At 35.6% G+C, this 26077-nt stretch overlaps 1 protein-coding gene across 11 annotated transcripts in view; it reads left to right on the top strand.

The window, feature by feature from the left end:
- The window catches only part of KANSL1L (KAT8 regulatory NSL complex subunit 1 like), a 141143-nt gene that overhangs the window by 51729 nt on the left and 63337 nt on the right, over positions 1-26077 (top strand). For all 11 annotated transcript variants that reach the window (XM_027965146.3, XM_027965148.3, XM_027965147.3 and 8 more), the window contains exons 3-5: positions 6075-6216; positions 14163-14360; positions 15999-16120. In XM_027965146.3, the coding sequence (XP_027820947.1) occupies positions 6075-6216; positions 14163-14360; positions 15999-16120 (462 nt within the window). The remainder of the gene's footprint in view (positions 1-6074; positions 6217-14162; positions 14361-15998; positions 16121-26077) is intronic.

Genomic DNA, 26077 nt, shown 5'->3' with positions numbered 1-26077 from the left:
ATTTCAGGGTTAAAACAGTGATGTAAAAAGAGAAAAAAAAAAAAAAAACCAGCAAAAGAGTGATACAGATTCCTGATGTTAAGCAGAAGTTAGTACCAGTAGGTACTGTACTCAAAACGACTTGGGTTAATCAGCTTGTACTTATTTCCATCAGTAACTTAAATGGGGACTGCAAATAAGCAAAGATGAGGATTGAAGGCCTATACTGCCTTCCTGAGGACTGACTGCCCAGTCTAACTGCTCAGGTCTGCTCATGGATGTATTTGCCCTGATCGTCACTAGAAGTAGGACCTCCTATTTCCAGTGAAGATGAATGCATGTGGTGGTTTGTGATCAGTTCAGCCTACTCCAGAGAGATGTAGGGAATCGAATTCTTCGTGGTCTGACACGCCAAGCTTAATGCTAACTGAGGAGTCTAGACGCTGGGTATGCTTCACATTCTTTTTTATTTCTTGTTGCTTCAGCTTTGTTCTGACTTGTTACACTGTAAGTTACATAAGCTATTGTATGTGTGCTCAGTCGAATCCGAGTCTTTGTGACCCCATGGACTGTAGCCCACCAGGGTCTTCTGACCAAGAAATTTTCCAGGCAGGAATACTGGAGTGACTTGCCATTTCCTACTCCAGGGGACCTTCCCAACTCAGGGATCAAACCTGCTTCTCTTACATTGCCAAATGGATTCTGCCACCTGAGAATCCCATGTAAGCCATTACATTGTTGGTAATATAAATTGTTTACAAAAACATGTTTTGTCTTTGAGGTACAACAGGTGTTAATCTCCTTTGATTGAAATAGCCATATACTTATCTGTAATATATTTACAATCATAATTATTTTTTAGACCTATTTCCAAGCAAGAATCCCTTGTTCAAAGAAAGAATCCCCTAGAAGAAGTGGGGTAGCCCTCATAGTCAACATAAAAGTCTGAAAAGCAGTACTTGGGTGCAGTCTCAAAAATGACAGGATGATCTTGGTTCGTTTCCAAGGCAAACCATTCAACATCACAGTAATCCAACACTATGCCCCAACCACTAATGCCAAAGAAGCTGAAGTTGAATGGTTCTATGAAGACCTATAAGACCTCCTAGAACTAACTCCAAAAAGAGATGTCCTTTTCATTGGAGGGGATTGGAATGCAAAAGTAGGAAGTCAAGTAGGCAAGTTTGGCCTTGTAGTCCAAAATGAAGCAGGGCCAAGTTTAACAGAATTTTCCCAAGAGAACACACTGGTCATAGCAGACGCCCTCTTCCAACAACACAAGAGATGACTCTACTCATGGACATTACCAGATGGTCAATACCAAATCAGATTGATTATATTCTTTGCAGCTGAAGATGGAGAAACTCCAGACAGTCAGCAAAAATAAGACCTGGAGCTGACTGTGACTCAGATCATGAGCTCCTTATTGCAAAATTCAGGCTTAAATTGAAAAAAAAAGTAGGGAAAGCCACTTGGCCATTCTGGTATGACCTAAATCAAATCCCCCATATAATTATCTAACGGAAGTGATGAATAGATTCAAGGGAAAGGATCTGGTAGATAAAGTGCCTGAAGAATTATGGATGGAGGTTTGCAACATTGTATAGGAAGCAGTGACCAAAACCATCCCAAAGAAAAAGAAATGCAAGAAGGCAAAGTGGTTGCCTGAGGAGGTTTTACAAATAGCTGAGAAAAGAAGAGAAACGAAAGGGGAAGATAAACCTAACTAAATGCAGAAGTTAAGTCGCTCAGTCGTGTCCAACTCTTTGTGACCCCGTGGACTGTAGCCTGCCAGGCTCCTCTATCCATGGGATTCTCCAGGCAAGAATACTGGAGTGGGTTACCATTTCCTTCTCCAGGGGATCTTCCCGACCCAGGGATTGAACCCGGGTCTCCCGCATTGGAGGCAGATGCTTTAACCTCTGAGCCACCAGAGTTCTGGAGAATAGCAGGGAGAGATAAGAAAGCCTTCTTAGGTGAACAGTGCAAGACATAGCGGAAAATGATAGAATAAGAAAGACTAGAGATCTTGTCAAGAAAATTGGAGAGATCAAGGTAACATATGCAAGGATGGCCATGATAAAGGACAGAAATAGTATGGACCTAACAGAAGCAGAAGAGCTTCCCTGCTAGCTCAGGCGGTAAAGAATCTGCCTGCAGTGCAGGAGACCTGGGTTCGATCCCTGGGTCGGGAAGATCCTCTAGAGAAGGGAAGGGCAACCCACTTCAGTATTCTTGCCTGGAGAATCCCATGGACAGAGGAGCCTGGCAGGCTACAGTCCATGGGGTCGCAAGGGTCGGATACGACTTAGCAACTATGGTCACGACCACATGGGCTAACATCAACTCCATAAATTTTTATTTTTCTCTATTTTTCCATGAGCTAAAAATCAGTTTGATTACCAAACAAAGTTGCATTTTATAGGAAAATTTTCTGACCGGAGTAAAATTTAATGAAAGAATGCTTAAGATCATCTTTGATTTCCCCATGCTTACTTCATCATACTTCTTCAAGACCTCAGTTCAGTTCAGTCAGTTCAGTCACTCAGTCGTGTCTGACTCTTTGCGACCCCATGAATTGCAGTACGCCAGGCCTCCCTGTCCATCACCAACTCCCGGAATTCACTCAGACTCAAGTCCATCGAGTCAGTGATGTCATCCAGCCATCTCATCCTCGGTCATCCCCTTCTCCTCCTGCCCCCAATCCCTCCCAGCATCACAGTCTTTTCCAGCAAGTCAACTCTTCCCATGAGGTGGCCAAAGTACAGGAGTTTCAGCATCAGCATCATTCCTTCCAAAGAAATCCCAGGGCTGATCTCCTTCAGAATGGGCTGGTTGGATCTCCTTGCAGTCCAGGCACTCTCAAGAGTCTTCTCCAACACCACAGTTCAAAAGCATCAATTCTTCGGCGCTCAGCCTTCTTCACAGTCCAACTCTCACATCCATACATGACCACAGGAAAAACCATAGCCTTGAGTAGACGAACTTTAGTCGGCAAAGTAGTATCTCTGCTTTAGAATGTTATCTAGGTTGGTCATAACTTTTCTTCCAAGGAGTAAGCGTCTTTTAATTTCATGGCTGCAATCACCATCTGCAGTGACTTTGGAGCCCCCCAAAATAAAGTCAGCCACTGTTTCCACTATTTCCCCATCTATTTCCCATGAAGTGATGGGACCAGATGCCATGATCTTCGTTTTCTGAATGTTGAGCTTTAAGCCAACTTACTCACTCTCCACTTTCACTTTCATGAAGAGGCTTTTTAGTTCCTCTTCACTTTCTGCCATAAGGGTGGTGTCATCTGCATGTCTGAGGTTATTGATATTTCTCCCGGCAATCTTGATTCCAGCTTGTGTTTCTTCCAGTCCAGCGTTTCTCATGATGTGCTTTGCATATAAGTTAAATAAGCAGGGTGACAATATACAGCCCTTGATGTACTTCTTTCCCTATTTGGAACCAGTCTGTTGTTGCATGTCCAGTTGTAACTGTTGCTTCCTGACTTGCATACAGATTTCTCAAGAGGCAGGTCAGGTGGTCTGGTATTCCCATCTCTTTCAGAATTTTCCACAGTTTCTTGTGATCCACACAGTCAAAGGCTTTGGCATAGTCAATAAAGCAGAAATAGATGTTTTTCTGGAACTCTTTTGCTTTTTCCATGATCCAGCGGATGTTGGCAATTTGATCTCTGGTTTCTTTCTTTGCCTTTTCTAAAACCAGCTTGGACTTCAGGGAGTTCACAGTTCACGTATTGCTGAAGCCTGGCTTGGAGAATTTTGAGCATTACTTTACTAGCATGTGAGATGAGTGCAATTGTGCAGTAGTTTGAGCATTCTTTTGCATTGCCTTTCTTTAGGATTGGAGTGAAAACTGACCTTTTCCAGTCCTGTGGCCACTGCTGAGTTTTCCAAATTTGCTGGCATATTGAGTGCAGCACTTAAATCTTGAATCCATCCTCTAGTCTTCATTTCGTCTTTATCTCTCACCTCATTTCCAGTCCAGGTCATTTTCATATTTTATTCTGTGTTTTAGTCAGAATAAGCCCTGGAGTAACAAATTAACCTTCTAATCTCAGTAATTTAGCACAGCAAAAGTTTACAGTGGCTTACATGAAGTCCCGTGTGGTGTGAGCTATGACCCTCTTCCATCTTGTAGCTGTCATATCTGCACTGTATAGCTCTAGGTGATCAGGTGGACTGGGACTAACTATATCCGTTTTGTTCACAGTCTGTTGGTCAGAACTAGTGACATGGCTCCAACCTAACTGCAGTGAAGGCTGGGATATGTAGGACAGCACATGAAATATTTAGAGATCACATTATCTGACCTCATTTAGATTATTATAAATGGTTTTATAAATGGTGTCCTAATTGGTTTCCTTTTTTATTCTCATATCCCAGTACATTATCTACCTAGCGGCTTGAGTGCTCAGAAAAAAAGTTGTATTACTATCTTGTGAATAACTTCCTTTTGGCATAAAATCCAGCACTTTACCCTCACCTGTGTGACTACTGCATGATACGGTCCTTGCCTTCTTCACTTCTTTCATGAATGGCAGTTAGTATTATTACAGTATTCATAGATAATATTTATTTTGAAAAGGCATTTTTAGTTTGCCTATAGTTATGAAAATGTGATTTAAAAGTATCACATTTGCAGAATCACAGTAGTAACTATAAACGGGTAATACCAAAAGAAGTCCTAATTTATATGTCAGTCTCTGCAGTCACATTATATACAATATTAGAGTCTGGAAAAAAAAAGCATTTTGAGAACACTGGTATAATAAAAATGTTATAATAAATGAATTCTATGTAGTAGAGTTATAATAATTCTGTGTCTTTGACAAGAAATGATCTGTTAAATGTTTTCCCTGGCTAAAGTTTATATGGAAGATTTTTTCTATGGTTATATGTATAAAAATTAATAAAGTTTAATCTTTAGAGAAGTTTTAGGTTTATAGCAAAATTGAGTTGAAAATACAGAGTTCCCATATATCCCCTGTCCCTACACAGATATGGCTTCCCTTACTGTCGACATACTGCATAAAGGTAGTGTTTGTATAACAATCTATGAACTTACACTGACACATCCTTATCACTCAAAGTCCGTAGTTTACAATAGGGTTTACTTTCAGTGTTGTGCCTTCAGTGGGTTTTGACAATAAATGCAATTTTTAGACATGTTTTTCATGAAGTTTGTGATTTGCCATTAAGTAGTTATCGCCCTTCAGTTGTAGTTTCAATTTCTTCTGTTATACTGTCTTCAGTTTCTTCCTTGGCAAGATGAAGCTCCTAATTAATTATCCAAAATACACACAAACCCTGTCTCTGCTCCCCACCCTGAACTGTGATTGTTTTCTAGTTGGAATGGTTGAAATATTTTCATAAAGTAATTAATTTGTAATCTCACAAACTGTGGATTAGAGCAGTGCTTTTGCCAAAAGATAAAGGAGATAAGATTCAAATCTCATTTTCAAATATTCATGAAAGACTTGATATAAATTTTTTGTCATTTCTGAACTGTGACTCCTAGGAATGAAGTTTTTAACAAACTTTATCTTAATTAAAATAAAGATTTATATATTTGTATGTAGCAGTGTTCCTGTTTTTGATAATTTTTGGCATTTAAAAATATTCCTATTTTAGCAAATGAAAATTACATATAGTAAAATTGAGTACTGTGTGGTTTGTTACATGGATTTAGATCTAGTACAGTTCAAATGACTTGTCCTATACTTGATACCTGCTTACATATAAAAGGCTCACGTAACAGTTTTTGCATGGTGTTAGTACTGACATTTTTGTTTCTTTTCCTTTGCTGATCTACTTCTGTTTCAGCCCTTGACCATTAATAAAATATTAAATAACAAGGAGATTATCCTACTAGGTATACAATATTGAATGAAAACAGGTGTTTATGGGATAAAAAGATAAGGAAATAAAATATTTGAAAAATTGATGTACCATTCTTTAATGTAATTAGATGCTTTGTAAAGAAATTTGGGATTGTATGACAAGAGTCAAGGAAGTTATTAAGCAATCTGTGTGGAAACCTAACTGTCTTTGTGCTTTAACTAGCTGTGTTTGTCTTGTTCACAGTAACTGTAGTACTGAATGGAAGTGGCTTGTAGACAGAGCAAGAGTTGGCAGCCGATGGACATGGCTTCAAGCCCAGATTTCAGAGCTAGAATACAAAATCCAACAACTAACAGATGTTCACAGGCAGATTCGTGCCTCCAAGGTATTGTGTGTTCTTCTGTTTAAAAAAAAAAATACTGGTTTTAGTTTCTTCTCATCCCTCCACAGAAAATAATTGTTACTAGGCTTTATAAAAATGTAATGTTTTAAGATTTGATATATTCTATAAGTTGAAACTATTTTTAGAATTTATCACAATCATTTTATCATATCAAGCAGTTAAAGAATTTCTTTACTGGATTCCAGTTAATGCAGATGATACACATTTTTTATAAGCCTGACTTTGTTGGCATTTATTTTAACTTGTGTGAAATTCTGAGTGTATCTTACTGAAATCTCTTTAGAATTTTTTGTTTCAAGAAAAATTATAAATGCATAAAAAAGTTCTAGAAAGCAATTTAATGAATACCTGTGTACTCACCCCCAAATTTATCAAATATAAAATTTTTACTAGTTTGGGTGTAGTTTTTAGAATAATAAAGCATTACTTTACAGCTGGAATATTTGTATAGTCCTTCCTGATCCAATTCCCTTTCCCCATGCTACTGATTCCAACATATTCTTTAAAATTTGCATTTTATATTGGTGTGTAGTTGATTAACAATGTTGTGTAGTTTCAGCTGTACAACAAAGTGTATCAGTTATACATACATATACATTTATTTTTTTCAGATCCTTTTTCCTTATAGCTTATTACAAAATATTTCATGTAGTTCCCTGTGCTATACATATGTCCTTGTTGATTAACTATTTTATGTATAGTAGTGTGTATATGTTAATCCCAAACTGAATTATCCCTCCCCCTTTCCCCTTTGGTAGCCATAAGTTTATCTATATCTGTGGGTCTATTTCTGTTTTGTATATGAGTTTATTTGTGTTGTTTTAATGAATAATAATGAAATAACGCAATTTGCAGCAACAAGGATAGACATAGAGATTATCATATGAAGTGAAGTAAGCCAGACAGAGAAAGACAAATACTTTATTATTAATCACTTGTATGTGGAATCTAAAAACACATACAAGTTTTGTGAGAAACCATATTCTACATAGTGAAACTGGACATAATGGAGATAATATTGTAAGGTTGATGCTGGCTGGTCTGAAACAAAAAAAGCTGAGAAGGGAAGGAAATAGAGTCCTCAAACCATATAGTTAATCCCACCTAGGGTCTGCACATCAATAACGATTATTGAGTATTAAATTCTATCGTGAGTTGAGATAGAGCATGTAAAATATAGTTGATTTCAATATAATACAATATGTGGAATGATATGTAGTTTTAATAAGATATGCTGCTGCTGCTGCTGCTGCTAAGTTGCTTCAGTCGTGTCTAACCTTGTGCGACCCCATAGACAGCAGCCCACCAGGCTCCGCCGTCCCTGGGATTCTCCAAGCAAGAACACTGGAGTGGGTTGCCATTTCCTTCTCCAATGCATGAAAGTGAAAAGTGAAAGTGAAGTCGCTCAGTCGTGTCCGACTCCTAGTGACCCCAAGGACTGCAGCCTACCAGGCTCCTCCATCCATGGGATTTAGGTGTGGCATAGAGAGAGTGCTTAACTCTGTCTTTAAGGGTGTGCAGATCAGAGAAAACATCAGTAAATGGGTGATGCTTTAGTATGACTTTGGAAGATAAATAGTAATTTGCTTAATGAACCTATGGAACTGAAAAAGGAGTTTCGTAAAGAATTGAAGGCATTAAAAAACTGAAAATAAAACTGCCATATGACCCAGCAATCCCACTGCTGGGCATACACACTGAGGAAACCAGAATTGAGAGAGACATGTGTACCCCAATGTTCATCGCAGCACTGTTTAGAATAGCAAGGACATGGAAACAACCTAAATTTGTCCATCGACAGACAAATGGATAAGAAGGTGTGGTACATATACACAATGGAGTATTACTCAGCTGTTAAAAAGAACACATTTGAGTCAGTTCTAATGAGGTGGATGAAACTGGAGCCTATTATACAGAATGAAGTAAGTTAGAAAGAAAAACACCGATACAGTATATTAACATATATGAAATTTAAAAGATCATAACAATGACCCTATATGTGAGACAGCAAAAGAGACACAGATATAAAGAACAGACTTTTGGACTCTGAGAGAGAAGGCGAGAGTAGGATGATTTGAGACAATAGCATTGAAACATGTATATTACCATATGTGAAATAGACCACCAGTCAAAGTTCGATGCATAAAGCAGGGCACTCAAAGCCAGTGCACTGGGACAACCCAGAAGGATGGGATGGGGAGGGAGGTGGGGGGGGTTCAGGACGGGGGGACACATGTACGCCCATGGCTGATTCATGTCAATGCATGGCAAAAACCACCACAGTGTTGTAAAGTAATTAGCTTCCAATTAAAATAAAAAAATTAATATTAAAAAAAGAATTGAAGGCATATAACAGCATGATCTGTTTTAGGAATGACAAATTAGTATTGTATTCAAAAAAGCAGAAAGTATGAGTTGTTCAGGGATGGGAGAAGAAGCTAGGCAAGTCATGAATATTGTTTAATACTTTGTAAAATTTGGTGGTGATGTTTGTAGGAAGGTGGATAGAAGCATGGACTTAAAACCTTAGGCTTAACCATTCTGTCTGTTGAATTTGACGCAGCTGTGTTCAGGAATAATTTCTTGATGCAAGTCCTGTTCAGTTTGTTTCTCATTTTTAACCATCTTCAGCTGGGCCTTAATTGTGGCTATCTCCCAATCCTTTCAAGATCACCAAAAAAGTTATCTTCTTTGATCATTTTCTCCGAAAGATGTCACAAGTGTTTTTTATAGCCAGTAGAGTTCTAAGAACAAATCAAGTTTAAAGCAATTTGGAAATTTCCAAGGAAATTATTCCTAGTTGAATTGATAACTAAGTTTTTTATATCTGAATCTAGACAGTCTGGTTCATTTTGCTTTGACTTGAGAAAGGTTATTTTAATATTCTGTGTTCTAAGCAGTGCTTTATACTTGTTTAAACATTTTTTGAATTTTGGTTATATATTTATATAATATATATATATATCTATTTGTAGTCAAGTATTTTAAGGTAATAAATCTTCCCAGCAATAATATGGCTTTTATATGGCTTTAAATTTTTTCTTGGTTCAAGCTAGGTGTGTGTCTGGCCCTTTGTTCCCATAAGAGTCAGATTATGTTTATTTTATAGAAAATGTCATTATAATTATGCCATCAAAATACATATTTCTTTACTTTGGTAGTTTCACCTTATCTTTCTTAGAAGTTAATCAAGATATTTAATTGCTTATTTATGTGCAGGTTAGTTGATTCATTAACTATTATATTGAATAGGCAAAACAACTTTTTGCTCTTATATCTTCTTGAATTATTATAGTTCAAAAATTGAGAAGAGTGGTTTAATGCATTGTGAATGAAGCAGAACTTTTTACTTATTGTATATTGAAAGGGGAAAAAACCCTTCTCAGTTAGAGATAAGGAGAAGGGAAAGAAATTGAGATGCTCTTATAAATAGCATTTTTATTTTTTAAATTAATTTATTTTAATTGGAGGATAATTACTTTACAATATTGTGATGGCTTTTGCCATATACATCAACATGAATTGGCCACGGGCATAGATATGTCCCCCCATCCTGAACCCCCCTCCCACCTCCCTACCCACCCTGTCCCTCTGGGTTATCCCAGATCACCGGCTTTGCGTGCCCTGCTTCTTGCATGGAACTTGGCGCTCATCATCTACTTTACATATGGTGATGTACTTGTTTTAATATTCTCTCAAATCATCCCACTCTCACCTCCTCCCACTGAGTCCAAAAGTCTGTTCTTTACATCTGTGTCTTTGCTGCCCTACATGTGGGATCATCATTACCATCTTTCTAAATTCCATATATATGTGTTAATATTACAGTATTTGTCTTTATTTTTCTGACTGACTTTACTCTTTATGATAGGCTCCGGTTTCATCCACCTCATTAGAACTGACTCAAATGTGTTCCTTTTTACAGCTGAGTAATATTCCATTGTGTGTATGTACTATAACTCCCTTATTTATTCATCTGCAAGTGGATATCTAGGTTGCTTCCATGTCCTACCTTATAAATAGCTTTTTGAAATAAGTGTTACTGTGTATCTCTGGTCAGGAAACACACAGTGTTTTCATAGGGTAAAGTAAGGGACAGATGACCTAGAGTGTGTCATTGCCCATTCTTTGACACAGTCCAGATGGTGTAAATTTTGCTTCAGTTTTTAGAAGAGTATTAGCAACATCCCTTCCTTGTTCTAGCAACAATTTTGTCAAAACATGGCAGCTTCAGTATTTCTCATATTCTCTGCTCCAGCTTTTGCTTAGACAGTAGCTTCTTTTCACTTTAATTTTTTTAAAATAATTTTTCTTAGTTGGAAAAACTGGCTAAATTATATTAAATAACTTCTCTTATAGATTTCTTCTGTTATCCTATAATAGGGTCTTCCACATCTTAAATTGTGTATTTTATTTTTAAAATTTTCATTTAAGTTTTTGCTTAAAATTAGTTTTATTTTATTTAAAATGTTTTCATTTAAGTTTTTGGTTAAAGTTAGTTTTGATGACTTTATATAAAATGTCACTGATGAAACCGTGCATCTCAGATGGAACTTGAACCCACAGGCCAGGATGAAAACCTAGCCAGAACCCAGACTGGGAATTGAACCCACCGTCTTTAAATTGAGATCACACCTGATCTCAGGACTTAATGACACTCAGGTTCTTGATGTCTCATCGCAGAAAGAATTTAGTGAGAGACAAAGTGATAGGTAAGAAGTGGATTTATTTAGAGAGAAACACACTCTACAGACGGAGTATGGGCTGTCTCAGAAGGTGAGAGGCCCTGAAATGTGATGTGGTTAGTGTTTATGGGCTGGGTAATTTCATAGGCTAGGACGTGGGAGGATTAGTCCAACTATTTAGGGAAAAGGGATGGAGATTTCTAGGAATTGCACTATGCCCACTTTTTGACCTTTTATGGTTCACCTCAGAACTGTCATGGCACTGGTGGGTGTGTCATTTAGCATGCTAATGTATTACCATGAGCATGTAAGAGGCCCAAGTTCCACTGGAAGTCAAATATTCTACCATCTTTGACCTGGTTGGTTCTAACCAATTTTTGTCTTGTCCTATGGGTGTGTCGTTCTTTTGAAGATTGTGCCCTGCCCGCTTCCCTCCTGTTACACTGAGGCAATTGTTTATATTTTCACATTATGTCATCTCTAATGAGGAATCTGGGAGTGGAAGTGGGGATCTCTCTAGTGTTATTATCAGGAATGATTGTCATCTTTGAGCAACTGATTTGCTTTCATCTTATGCTAGAGTTTTCACTTGTCTCAGTTAACCCAATTTATCCTTCTAAAGAAATGTTGTGTTTTTATTTACCTTATCTATCATTAGACTATTTTCCTGATTTAAAAAAAGAAATTCAGATTAGCAAACATTGTAAAGTAACCATCATGGTAGCCCAACACATATATTCTTTTCCTGATTTTTAAGAACAGAAACTTATCTCTGCAATATCTCCAGAGGATTTAATCTTCTTTACTTTCTTCTCTGTTCTTGGCTATGACAGAGAAAAATTGTGGGCCATTCTTATGTTGTGAGAGTTTTGTCCAGGGCAACAGTTTAAGAGAACAAAATGGGTTATGAAGTTGGCTATGAGTGATTCCCTTGCTGAATTTTTAAAATGTTTTTCTTAATTGAATTAACAATAGCAGGCGTTCTGCTTATAAAAAGGTAGTATTTTAAAGGTTTGGAAATTGGACTTCTGAAATTCAGAATCAGTTTTTTCCTAGAAACAATATTGTAAGTAGGGATAATAAAATCATGGTAATTCACAGCAGCCTGGCCCATAAGATAAACTGTAATAAAAACAAATTAAATTATAAATAATATAGTAAAAACTTATATTTCTTTTGTATACAGGTACTTGTGAAAAACCTGGTAGAGATTTGTACAAATTTTGGGTAGATATTTCAGATACTTTCAAGAACTTTTGAGGTTGATGATACTATGTCTGTCAAATCTAATTTAATTAATAAGATATCAAGTAAAACAGAAGCTACTTTTAAATACATTTCTTGAGATTTCTAGAGAGCCATATTTGTGCATTCTATAAAAAGTCATTGAAGTAGGATCAACAGTTGGATTATAAAGTTTTATCTTTATAAAAGTTACTAGTGCTGTTAAAGTATAGTTTAAGAAATGTTACTTTTACTAAGCATCATTTGTAATATATTACTATAAAATACTAAAATGGATACTTAATACAGTATCTGAATATGTTAATTCTAAAGTGATATATTCTCTCAACTATAGTGTAAACTAAGATTACTGATATATAACAAATCTATAAGTAGTTTCCACCCTATGTATAGCACTTATACATGATATAAGCTAGCCCATGGCAATTTAATTTATCCCATCTTGAAATGCTATACACTTGTATTACTGTTTAAGTCTGTTTTCATTTCAAGAATATAATATTTTAGCCATATTAGGCATTTAATACCTCTGCAACTAGCCTATAGGAACTTATTGATATTTTGCCAGAAAAATAGTAATATACACATACACACACTATACACACACACACTTAAATGTTTCGTAGTAATATGTATTATTTGCAGGGGCAAGTGTAATAAAAAGGATAGGAAGGGAAGAAATACTATGATGAGAACTATGAAACGATTCAAATGACACTTGTGCACACCTTCTTCCCCTTTCTCTAATTTCTTTATTACTTCTAAGGGACCCAGGATAAGGACAGTTGGAGTGAAGAAGATAGAGAATGGGGGAAAAAATTCAGCAAGCCAGTTGAGTAGTATGTGTGTGTATGAATGGTAGGCGGGGAGTACAGAGGCAGCTAGATCCCTACTCATTTCTCCAGTTACTTACATTTCAGACAATACCCCTTAAAGTTGAAAATTTGTGTCTGTATTATTAATCAGTCTACTCTGTAAGCAAAGAGAACTTGATTAGTTTAGAGAGTACTTTTTCTCAATAGTACAGTCCTATCCATGGTTGCTGGCTGGCCACAACAGTTTTGGGGTTCTTTAGAATGCTCTGAAAGGAGTTAATATAAAGTTAGATTATTGTTTGGATGTTTGTAAGTTTGATAATTTATGAAATTTGTTGTTGTCCAGTCACTCAGTCTTGTCCAACTCTGCGACCCCATGGACTGCAGCACTCCAGGTTTCCCTGTCCTTCACTATCTCCTGGAGTTTGCTCAAACTCATGTCTACTGAGTCGGTAATGCCATCCACTGTCTCATCCTCTGTTGTCACCTTCTCCTCCTGCCCTCCATCTTTCCCAGCATCAAAGTCTTTCCCAGCATTAAAATCTTTTCCAGCATCAAGGTCTTTTCCAATGAGTTGGCTCTTTGTATCAGGTGGCCATAGTATTGGAACTTCAGCATCATTCCTTCCAACTTTTTCTTTATTCTGAATATATCATGCTTTTAATGCTAGTAACTAAAACCAGTAAGAAAGGCAATTGCTTGTATATAATTTATGACGGTACTTTACAAGGCTAATCCATCAAACATATACATGTTATTTTAGTTTAGATCAGTGACTTTTTTACAAAGTTAAACTAGTACTTCCGTCTAAGTTTGATGCATGAAACAGGGCACTCAAAGCTGGTGCACTGGGACAGCCCTGAGGGATGGGATGGGGAGGGAGGTGCAGGTGGGGTTCAGGATGGGGGACACATGTACACCCATGGCTGATTCATGTCAATGTATGGCAAAACCACTACAATATTGTAAAGTAATTAGCCTCCAATTAAAATAAATAAAATAATTTTTAAAATGTTAACACTTCCAAAAAAAAAAAAAACAAACAAACTAGTACTTCCAACTGTCTATTTTCTGATTTCCAGGGAATAATAAAAAGCATGGTTCATGTGCACTGTAACATAAAAGTTCTTCCAGCAATCAGTTTGTTTTCATTGCAGACTCTTTTTAATTGCTGTTTGTCTAGGGGATAGTGATCCTAGAAGAATGTCGACTTCCAAAAGACATACTGAAAAAGCAAGTACAATTTGCAGACCAACCAGCTTCCTTAAACACTTCTGGGACTCCCCAGATTCCTCAAGAGAGTCAAGATCCTTTACCAGAACAAGATTTTGAAATGTCACCAAGTAGCCCTACACTACTTCTTCGCAATATAGAAAAACAGGTAATGTGAAGTATGAGTGGACTTTGAATGGATTTTGTAAACTGTTCTACTTAAATATGTTTCTTAAGAATATCAGTTTCTTAAGACATTGGTTATTGTAGTTGGTCATTTGACATTAAGTACAATTAAAATATTTAGTATATCTAGTCTAATAGTGATATAATTAAAGTTATTTAAATATAATATGTTAAGCGTTGGCACATAGCTATAGGGTGATAACTCATTATACTAGGGTTGGAAAATCTTGTTTTCTAACAAAATTGCTCATCATTAAACTTTTTTCGTGGAGAAAGAACTGGGGTACTGCTTAATAGATCTGAGTGGGGTATTTGATTGACTTATTGATAGAAGGTTTTAGTGAAAGATAACATCGGAATATGGATTATTTCATTAAAAAGTGATTGTGGAAATAGTCTTAATAGATCTTTGATAAATTATTTTGATTCCAAAACTTTTTCTGGTATTTAAATCCTCTTATGAATAACTCATAAATATTCAAAATAAAAAATTTTGTCTTGGGAGATGGATATATACCAAGATAATTAGCAGTGGTTTTCTCTGTGAAATATTATTACAGGTTATTGTCTTTTCATTTTTGAAACCTCTTCATACTTTCCCTTTTTTCTTAATGAACTATAGTAGATTACATGTGTAATGAAAAAGGTGTCATTCTTTTGTAGAAATGTACTGTTTCCATTGATACGGCATATGCATATTATAATTGTTATATGTGATTGTTTTGAGAATATTAATATTTATGATATATTACAAATAGGTTACATGTAAATTTGGGATAAGAGTGAATGAAAATTTGGGTATCTGAAAAAACTGGTATATCAAATTAGAAAAAAATCTGAGAAGGAAGCCTAAGCTTGAATTCTAGCTCCATTTATTTTCCTTTTAAATTTATTTTTAATTTGAGGATAATTGCTTTATAATATTGTGTTGATTTCTGTCATACAACATGAATCAGCCGTAAGTGTGTGTGTGTGTGTGTTTATATATATATATCTCCCCTTTCTCTTGAACCTCTTTCTCACCCGTCGCATCCCGTTCCATGTAGGTTGTCACAGAGCACCATGTTGTCCTAGCTCGACATCACACCAATTTTATAATCCTTGATTAAGCTGCTTAATCTATCTTTTCTTCAGCTTCCTCATCTGTAATTGATTTTAATAATAGTAGTATCAGTAGTTTTAATATTATCTACTTTGCAGGTTAGTTGTAAAGATTAGCAATATTCTATGTTTAGTGCCTAATATAGTGCCTGGCATATAGTTGGCACTTAATAAATCATAGCTATGAGTTTGTTATTATTAATTTGGCTACCTCAAAGGAAACATTTTATAGATGGTATCAGCTGAATTTCAGTGTTTTAGAGGATAGGATGATTAGACAAAGGAACTGAGCAAAAACAGATATGGAAAAAGAGGAGTACTTAAAAATGTAGATTTATTTATAATAAATGGAAAAATTAGTAATGGTATAAATTGTCTTTATAGAGTAAACTATGTACTAAAACAAACATTTACTTGTTTACTTGTTTCATGAGAGGTTAAACTTTAATAGGCACTAAAGGTCTGAGATTTAACCATATTTCTTGTTAGCAACAATAAAAGGTTTACTATTTTCTTGCAGAGTGCACAGTTGACTGAAATCATCAACAGTTTGATTGCCCCTCTCAACTTGTCCCCTACATCATCACCCCTCTCTTCTAAATCGTGTAGCCATAAATGTCTGGCTAATGGCATTTCCAGGAGGTAGGTGTCAGTGGGCTAGTTTTACTTCTCAGTTTGGCTTTGCTTTTATTTTGTTTTGATCTTTTAAGCATTGTAACTTCTTTTTTCTTCTTAAGCATTATTAGAGTACAGTCAATAAACCATGGATACATTTTTAGATAACATCAAACTTTTATAACTAAGGGAACTATAAACCTGAGAATGAGGAAGAAATCTTTCCGGGAAGTTTTGTAATGTTTCTTAAAAAGAAAAACAATGATATCATTTGCTTCAGAAGTATTGCCATATTTAATATGCCTTCCATTTTGTACATTGTATAGTCTTCAGCTCCATACTGCTGTTGCAATTCATTTTAGTAAAAGATCCTATATATAGTTTGGGCATGGAAGACTGATTGTAGATACCATCCATAAAATGGAGCTTAAGTTTTACTCATTTTGTAAATGAGTCATTCTGTAGCTCAGCTTTTGTCAGATAAATTTTTTACTAAATGTAGTTAATATAGTAATTCCTACAGTCCTTAGCAATTTATTATGTCATGTTAACAAAAAATACAGATACTATGAATCCTCTTTTGGGAACAGCATGCATTTCCTTTATTTTGCTTACTTTTCTCTTTTAAGCTTTCATTTTAAAGATAAATTAGAATTAAAAAGCAATTAATATTATTAATTATTAACAATTAATATTATTAATATTATTTTGTGAATCTAATTTTTTTGAAATAAAATTGTAATGTGGGCTTCTTTGCCTTAAGTACAATAAAGAATTAAGTGTAATTTAGTACTGGAAATATTTATATTAATAATTATATATGATTTATTATTAAATTAAAAATAACAAGAAAGGAAAATTTATACCACAGTGAAAATTATGCTAAGTACCTATCAGATTCTTAATGAGACTGGTAGATGTAAACTAAGTCTTAAAAATGCTGTTATTTTTATTTCTAATTTGTTGTTTTGAAAGTAATTTTTAATACTTTCACAGTTTTGTTTGTACAGGGTCATTTTTACATTATTCTATTATGGAAACAGTGATTCTGTTGGTTTTACTTTTATTTTTGTTGACTTTATATTCAATCCTTATATCACTGATGATTCTCTTAAAAGTAAAGATTCTAATATGTTGTAATAGAAGATTATAATATCTTCATTTATGAGGACGTTTCCTCATTAAAAAAGTCATAAGTACAAGTTGAGCCACTAAGCACCATCAAATTGTGATTTGGGGCTAAATCAATTTTAGACTATATTTTGTTTACCTAAGTAGGCCTTTTGCTATTATACTTATTTGGGTGTCGTGTGTGTGTATATGTGTGTACTAATTTTCATCTTAATGTACTTGCACATATTTTTGATCATTTATTCACAAAGTATTTATTGCTTAACTGTTGCTGTATGCCCTATAGTTAAAGTCCTAGGAACACAATGATTAAAAAGAAAAAATCTTCACTTTTAAATAGCTTAAACAGTTTAGTAGGTTAAACATGTAATTGTTTAAAATACCATATAATAATAGTGGAATTGTGTGGAGTTGTTTGAATATTTGGTTTTAATAGCTAGCATAGTTGAAAAACGTACCTCATAAAAATATACAAATGTAACATTGACTGTGTTTACCAAATCATGATACTTTTTCAATCCTATCTTTTATATAGTCAAAGGTTCTTACTGAAATCAGCAGGTAATTGCCATCTTTCCAGATGTTAAGTAGTTGTTCCTACAAACTAATTTGAAAGATTATTTCTGAAAGTTTGTAACAGGTTGAAAACCTAAAATTATCTGATAGATTTAAGAGCAGATAAAATTTTGCTCTCCAGCATTTTGAAGTGTGCTGATATATGTGTTTTAATTAATTTTATATTCACTATGTGTTTATTTTTGACAACAATGAACACTTTTTCCCAAATACTTTATACATGAATTTTTTTTTCAAAAAGTACTTATTTTCACATTTCCTATCAAAATGTTATATTCCCTTGAAGGAAAGATTATAATAGTTATTTTCTAACATTTGCTAGAAAATGTAACACAGCTCCCTTTCATCAACTCAGAGAAGATGAGAGAATTTAGAATGTTAAGAGTTTTTTAAATGCCTATTTGATCTTTAAGTTTAGTAAGTCTTGTTACCAGATAACAGTAAACTTCTATATGAAACAAATGATTTGGGGGATACTCCAGATCTCATAAAAATTTTGTAAAAATTCTATTTATGATAATATATAATATATTAACCAGGAACATAGAAACTAGAATATATTACAGATAAGAAAATAATAACACCGAAAGAAAATTTTGAGGATATGTCGTCATTGTGTTAGATACCAAAGAGAGGTACTAAAAAATATCGCTTGGTTTTATCAGTTGAGACTTCAGCAAGAATATGTAGTGTGACATGACAGAAATAAGAGTTGATTATGAATGAAATGGGAGATGAAATAGAGAGGAGTCCAGACTGTATTTTCAAGTGTGCTGACTGTAAAGGCTGAAATAAAATGAATACACAAAGTCAAGGAAGGTGTTTTTGTTTTTAAGATGGAAGAAATGTAAACATCTGTATTAAAATAAAGAGAAGAGAAAGAGCCGCAGATGGGAAATGTAGAGGTACATACCGCAAAGTTATGGGGGAACCTTATGACAGGAGAAAGTAATGTAAAATAATTTAACAGATTACTTTACATTACTCATATTTAAGAGTATTATCAAAATTTTAAAAATTAATCAAATATATAATTTCACATTATAGTAATATATGGAAAAGTTTTAATAAGAGATATTGATATTGAAGCGATGTAAAATTTATATTTTGTGAAGCTTCTGACTCTAGGAGTAAAATGTCAAATGAAAGTGAAAGTTGCGTGTCTGACTCTTTGCAACCCCAAGGAATTCTCCAGGCCAGAATACTGGAGTGGGTAGCCTTTCCCTTCACCAGGAGATCTTCCCAATCCAGGAGCTGAACCCAGGTCTCCCACATTGCAGGTGGATTCTTTACCAGTTGAGTCACAAGGGAAGCCCATGTCAAATGAGGCCTAGTTTTATTTCTTATATCTTTCTGTTTTTTCAATATTCTTGTTATTTTTTTCCTTTATATGTAGTTTAATAGGAACATCTTTTAAACTCAGAGATTTTCAAGAGTAAGGGCTTGCTCTGTTTAATGTTATTCAAACCACACAGTACTTACTATTCACTTTGTGTATTAAAGTAAATATGAAGGTAAGAAAATTCATTTGAGTAAGAATTTTAAAAATTCTGGTAAAATGTACGTACCATAAAATTTACCATTTAATCATTTCTAAGTTTTAGGAGCATTAAGTAATTCACATTTTTGTCAGTAGTCTCTATCATCCATCTCCAGAACTTTTTTCATGTTACTAAACTAAAACTCTGTATCTATTAAATAATACCTCCACATTCTTCCTTCTTCCTCGTTCTTAGCAACCACCATTCTATTTTACATCTCTATGAGGCTGACTATGCTAGGTATTTTATATAAATGAAATCATGTAGTGTTTGTCCTTCTGTGATTGCCTTGTTTCACTTAGCATAATGTTGTCAAGGTTCATCCATATTGTAGCATATGTCAACGTTCCCTTTTTAAGGGAATAAAATTCTACTTTATGTGTGAACATTATTTTAAACTTTAAATCAGTTTATTGACATAGTAACACAACACATTTGCCTCTCTGACACCCCCATGCCCCCTCACCCAATATATTGATAGATGTCTCCCCCTTCCTTCTCCCTGAAACAGGCTATTCAGTGAAACTGGGTAGGCCACTTCTACATCCCCGGTGTCATGCCTAAGCTCTGTGTAGCAAGGTCTCGGGCACTGCTCAGAACCTGTTAGGGAGAGAGCGGGGCAGTTAGGGCTGCACTCAGCCAGGCAGTCATCCAGCCCTAAGAACAGATCCCCCCACAACCCTCAGGCTCTGAGTTGCTGTTTTGTTTACCCATTGATCTTTGGATGAATATTTGGGTTGCTTCCACCTTTTGGCTAGTGTGAATAATGCCTCTGTGAACAGGGGTATACAAATATCTGTTGAGGTCCCAGCTTTTTATTTTTTGCATATGTACCCAGAAGGGGAATTGGTGGATTGAATAAGAGATTTATTTTTCAATTGTTTACATTGTAAATGAGAAATTATTGAATGCTGTTAACAACATTTCTAAACCAAAAGTTCAAAAAAAAAAAAAAAAAGGCAAGAGCCCAGAAAAGTAAACAAGGCACAGCATTCTACTTTGTTTGAGACTAAATTCTGACAAAATATCAAGTTGAGGATTTGGTAGCTTTGTGTGTAAAGAGAGAAAGTCAGATCTAGAAAAATCAAGTGAAGTTTTAATAGCTTGGGTTAGAGGATGATAAAGCCCATGGCCTTGCCTATATATATATATATATTCTTTTGTATATGTATATATATTGTAAATATATATATTTGTATATGTAAATATATGTATATACATTCTTTTTCATTTCTTTGCTGCATATCAGAAGCACAACATTGAGCACAGTACCAAGGAAAATAGCAAACCTACTTTGAAATAATGTGAACATTATAGGGATTTGACATGGATTTTCAGTCCAAATTTCCATCAGTGAGTCATCAAGGAATCTCTGGTTTAAAATGATTTTAGAATGGATAACATTACAAAATAGGTACAAAGTCAAATGCAGATTCTCTCTAGAGGAAGGTACCTTCTTTCTTCAGTCAATTCAGTTCAGTCACTCAGTCCTGTCCCGATTCTTTGTGCCCTCATGGACTGTAGCAGTCAGGCATCCCTGTCCATCACCAACTCCTGGAGTTTACTCAAACTCATGTCCATTGAGTCAGTGATGCCATCCAACTATCTCAGCCCCTGTCATCCCGTTCTCTCACCTTCAGTCTCTCCCAGCATCAGGGTCATTTCCAGTGAGTCAGTTCTTTGCATCAGGTGACCAAAGTATTGGAGTTTCAACTTCAGCATCAGTCCTTCCAGTGAGTATTCAGGACTGATTTCCTTTAGGATGGACTGGTTGGATCTCCTTGCAGTCCAAGGGATTCTCAACAGTCTTCAAAACCACAGCTCAAAAGCATCAATTCTTCAGTGCTCAGCTTTCTTTATAGTCTAACTCTCACATCCATACCTAACTACTGGAAAACTACAGCTTTGACTAGACAGTCCTTTGTTGGCAAAGTAATATCTCTGCTTTTTAATATGCTGTCTACATTGGTCATAACTTTCCTTCCAAGGAGCAAGAGTCTTTTAATTTCATGGCTGCAGTCACCATCTGCAGTGATTTTGGAGCACCCAAAAATAAACTCTGACACTGTTTCCCCATCTATTTGCCATAAAGTGATGGGACCAGATGCCATGATATTAGTTTTCTGAATGTTGAACTTTAAGCCAACTTTTTCACTCACCTCTTTCATTTTCATCAAGAGGCTCTTTAGTTCTTCTTCACTTTCTGCCATAAGGGTGGGTGTCATCTGCATATCTGAGGTTATTAATATTTCTCCCAGCAATCTTGATTCCAGCTTGTGCTTTATCCAGCCCAGCATTTCTCATGATGTACTCTGCATATAAGTTAAATAAGCAGGGTGACAATATACAGCCTTGATGTACTCCTTTTCCTATTTGGAACCAATCTGTTGTTCCATGTCCACTTCTAACTGTTGTTTCCTGACTTGCATATAGGTTTCTCAAGCGGCAGGTCAGGTGGTCTGGGATTCCCATGTCTTTCAGAATTTTCCACAGTTTGTTGTGGTTCACACAGTCAAAGGCTTTAGCATAGTCAGTAAAACAGAAGTAGATATTTTTCAGGAACTCACTTGTTTTTTTGATGATCCAGGAGATGTTGGCAATTTGATCTCTGGTTCCTCTGCCTTTTCTAAATCTGGCTTGATCATCTGGACGTTCACAGTTCCCATACTGTTGAAACCTGGCTTGAAGAATTTTGAGCATTACTAGCATGTGAGATGAGTGCAATTGTGCAGTAGTTTGAGCATTCTTTGGCATTGCCTTTCTTTGGGATTGGAATGAAAACTGACCTTTTCCAGTTCTGTGGCCACTGCTGAGTTTTCCATATTTGCTGGCATATTGAGTGTAGCACTTTCACAGCATCATCTTTTAAGATTTGAAATAGCTCAACTGGAATTCCATCTCCACTAGCTTTGTTCATAGTGATGCTTTCTAAGACCCACTTGACTTCACATTCCAGGATGTCTGGCTCTAGGTGAGTGATCCCAGCATCATGATTATCAGGCTCATGAAAATCTTTTTTATAGTTCTTCTGTGTATTCTTGCCACCTCTTCTTAATATCTTCTGCTTCTGTTAGGTCCAGACCATTTCTGTCCTTTTTTGAGCCCATGTTTGCATGAAATGTTCCCTTCGTATCTCTAATTTTCTTCAAGAGATCTCTTGTCTTTCCCATTCTATTGTTTTCCTCTATGTCTTTTCATTGATCACTGAGGAACACTTTCTTTTCTCTGCTTTGTATTCTTTGGAACTCTGTGTATCTTTCCTTTTCTCCTTTGCTTTTGCTTCTCTTCTACTCACAGCTATTTTTAAGGCCTCCTCAGACAACCACTTTGCCTTTTTGCATTTCTTTTCCTTGGGGATGGTCTTGATTCCTGTCTCCTGTACAGTGTCACAAACCTCCATCCATAGTTCTTCAGGCACTCTGTCTATCAGATCTAATCCCTTGAATCTATTTCTCACTTCTACTGTATAATCATAAGGGATTTGATTTAGGTCATACCTGAATGGTCTAGTGGTTTTCCCTACTTTCTTCAAATTCAGTCTGAATTTGGCAATAAGAGTTCATGATCTGAGCCATAGTCAGCTCCTAGTCTTATTTTTGCTGACTGTAAAGAACTTCTCCATCTTTGGCTGCAAAGAATATAATCAATCTGATTAGGGCCAGGAAATCCTAAGAAGTCATTTTTTGAGGGCAATGATCAGCACAGTCAAATATAGTCAAGCACAAGGACCCAGAACAATAAGGTAAGGAAAATGAGAAAGTAACACCAAAAACATGCTTCTCTGGTGGCTTAGTGGTAAAGAATCTGCCTGCCAATGCAGAAGACACAGATTCAATCCCTGGTTTGGAAATATCCCACGACAAAGAAAACGTCAACCTGCTTCAGTATTCTTGCCGGGAGAGCCCCATGGACAGAGGAGCCTGGTGTGCTATAGTCCATGGCGTTGCAAAGAGTTGGACTCGACTCAGCGACTGAGCAACAACAGCAGTAAACGCTATAGGCCAGCTATTACTGAAGACACTGGTCACGTAGGTGCTAGGAGGCACTGAGGGACCATCTATTTTTTGTCATATCTCTTGGGAACGTAAAATGTTGCTGAATTGTTTTTGGTCTGCCTAATTTGTTTGGGACTCTGTAATTAAACCAAGTACTGTTAAATTGAGGATAAACACACTACTGCATTTTTTTCTCTTATTATGTTTTATTTTCGTATTACGTTAGGAAAACATACCTTCTCAAAAGACTGCCTTGGGACATTTAATCTCCTTTCTCCCCCCTAAAAGGTTTTAACTTTTGTTTATTCTTAATTATAGTGGCTTTTAATTTAGTTGTTTGTAGAGAACTTGAGATTATGGAAGTACACATATACTTTTTTCAGGTACTTTTTGTTTTCAACATTTTGTGACCTTGGCCAAGTCAGTTAATTTCTTTACATTGCATTTTTTAAATTCTAAATTTACTGGGATACAAATCTTTTCTAAAGTAGTTTCTAGTGTTAATAGTCTTCAATCAAATGTTTATTTGTAAAGAATTCCATTTATTCAAACAAATGAAAAATAAAAACAGAAAAGTCTCAATACAGCTTAAAATGTATATCTCTTTGTAACATCACTATTGTTCTTTGCTTTCGGTGTTTTATGTTACCTTATATCTAGAGATTAGTGAATAAAGAGAAATTACTCAACACATTTTATTAACTTTAAAGCATAATATAGAATTTATTATGGCAAGAAGTACCCAAGACAATAGGAGGAATGATGATTCTACTCAAGTATCAAAAACTTTCAAATAAGCCATTTGGTAAGAACTAAGTCAAATTTATTACACATTGCCTTTCTTGGATGATCCTCATCTTAGTTTTTCTTTGATAACTCAGGCTCATCCCTGTGTCCACATCCTCACAGGCTATCAAGATTAATAATTGTATATCAGTGAAAGAATTCACTCAATAGTTAACAAATACATACCAAGTGATACAGGGTGCCAGGCATTGGATTGGCTTGGGTTATGATGTTGAACAAAACCAGGTGTGGTCTCTGACCTTATGGTATAGAGTTTAACTGGGTAAAAATGGTATCAACTGAAGAACCACACAAATAAATGTGTAATTTAAAATCCTGGGACTTCCCTGATGGTCTAGTGACAAAGATTCCATGTTATTCATGCAGGGGGCCCTGGTTCAATCCCTGGTCAGGCAGCTAGATCCCCCACACGCAACTAAAATATTCTGTGTGCCACAACTAAGACCTGGCACAAGCAAATAAATACTTAAATACAAATTTTTTAAGTAAAGACTAAAAAAAAAAAAAAAAAATCCTGGTGGGGCTTCCTTGGCAGTCTCGCTGATGGAAGTCAATGCTTCCAAGGCAGGGAGCTCAGATTATATCCCTGGTCAGGGAACTAAGATCCCACATGCCACAGACAAAATGTGAAGAAAAATTTTAAATAAAAAAGTAAAATTAAAATCCTGGTCAAGTGCTATGAAGAAAACTCATTGCATTGTTAAATAGTTCTGAAATTAGATGGGTCTGAGATCAGTCCCAACTGTAGAACTTGGTAGCATTGTGATTTTAGGCAACTTTCTAAATCACAGTTAAAATGCAAATAGTTTGCTTGCTGGGTTATTGTGAGGATCAAATGAGAGAAGTGTGATATAATTTTACTCTTGTTTTTCACTCGTTTATTATCTACCTTCCTGGATGAGAATGTAAGCTCCGTGACAGTAGGAATCCTGGTCTGTCTTCTTAACTGCTATTTTCTTGACATCTACATCAGAGTCATAACATGGACATGAATAAATACTTTTTGAATGAATGAAATATCTTTTAGGATTTCTTACAGGTAATCAGCATTCCCCCCAAAATATTTTGTACTTATTTGCTTTTTCTCTGTCATAGTCAGATTGATATGTTGTTAATTGCATGCTGCCTCCTGCAGTTCTGCTTCCTCTCATCTAATTTAACTCTGGACTAGAAAATCAGATAAAGTCAGAATGGTAGAAGTACCTGTCCTCTAATAAGAGATTCTGAAGTAAAAGATAAGGCCTCTCTCTTAATAGTAACAGGAGTGAGCTTTCATCCATGGACTCATTGAGATCTTTTTTGGTTGTTTAAAAGGCATTTGCAGTTTCAGCTGTATTCTGTATACTTGGACGTAATAGATAAGTAAACTCGTCAGTGCTTCTAATAAAGCATTCTCATGCTAGCTTTATATCACATCATATATATATATATACATATACATATATAGTTGCTGCTGCTGCTAAGTTGCTTCAGTTGTGTCCGACTCTGTGCAACTCCATAGATGGCAGCCCACCAGGCTTCTCCGTCCCTGGGATTCTCCAGGCAAGAATACTGGAGTGGGTTGCCATTTCCTTCTTCAGTGCATGAAAGTGAAAGAAATTTAAATTTTGATATTTTAAAGTTTGGTTACCTATTCTGTGTTGTTATTTAGTGGACCGCATATAACTTAATGTTTGTTACAACTTTTTCGAAGTATTTAAGGTAATTTTTATAATACCCTAATGATCTGTTCGTATGTCTAAAGTAAATTCACTTGGTTAATTATTTTTCAGGGCAGCTGTTTGCCCACTTTTTATTCATTGATTTCCAACCCCCACCTCTTAGTTAATTGCAGTATCTCCCAGAAGTCAGAATTGTTTTCTTAGCTTTGTTAATCTTGGCAGCAGGGTTTAAGATGAGTCACCAGGAACTGAGCAACTGAAAAGACTGAATCT

This window comes from Ovis aries, chromosome 2 (assembly GCF_016772045.2).
Source record: "Ovis aries strain OAR_USU_Benz2616 breed Rambouillet chromosome 2, ARS-UI_Ramb_v3.0, whole genome shotgun sequence".
NCBI classification, from domain to species: Eukaryota; Metazoa; Chordata; class Mammalia; order Artiodactyla; family Bovidae; genus Ovis; species Ovis aries.
Note: the sequence above shows the minus strand (reverse complement) of the source record. Positions and strands in the feature narration are given on the sequence as shown.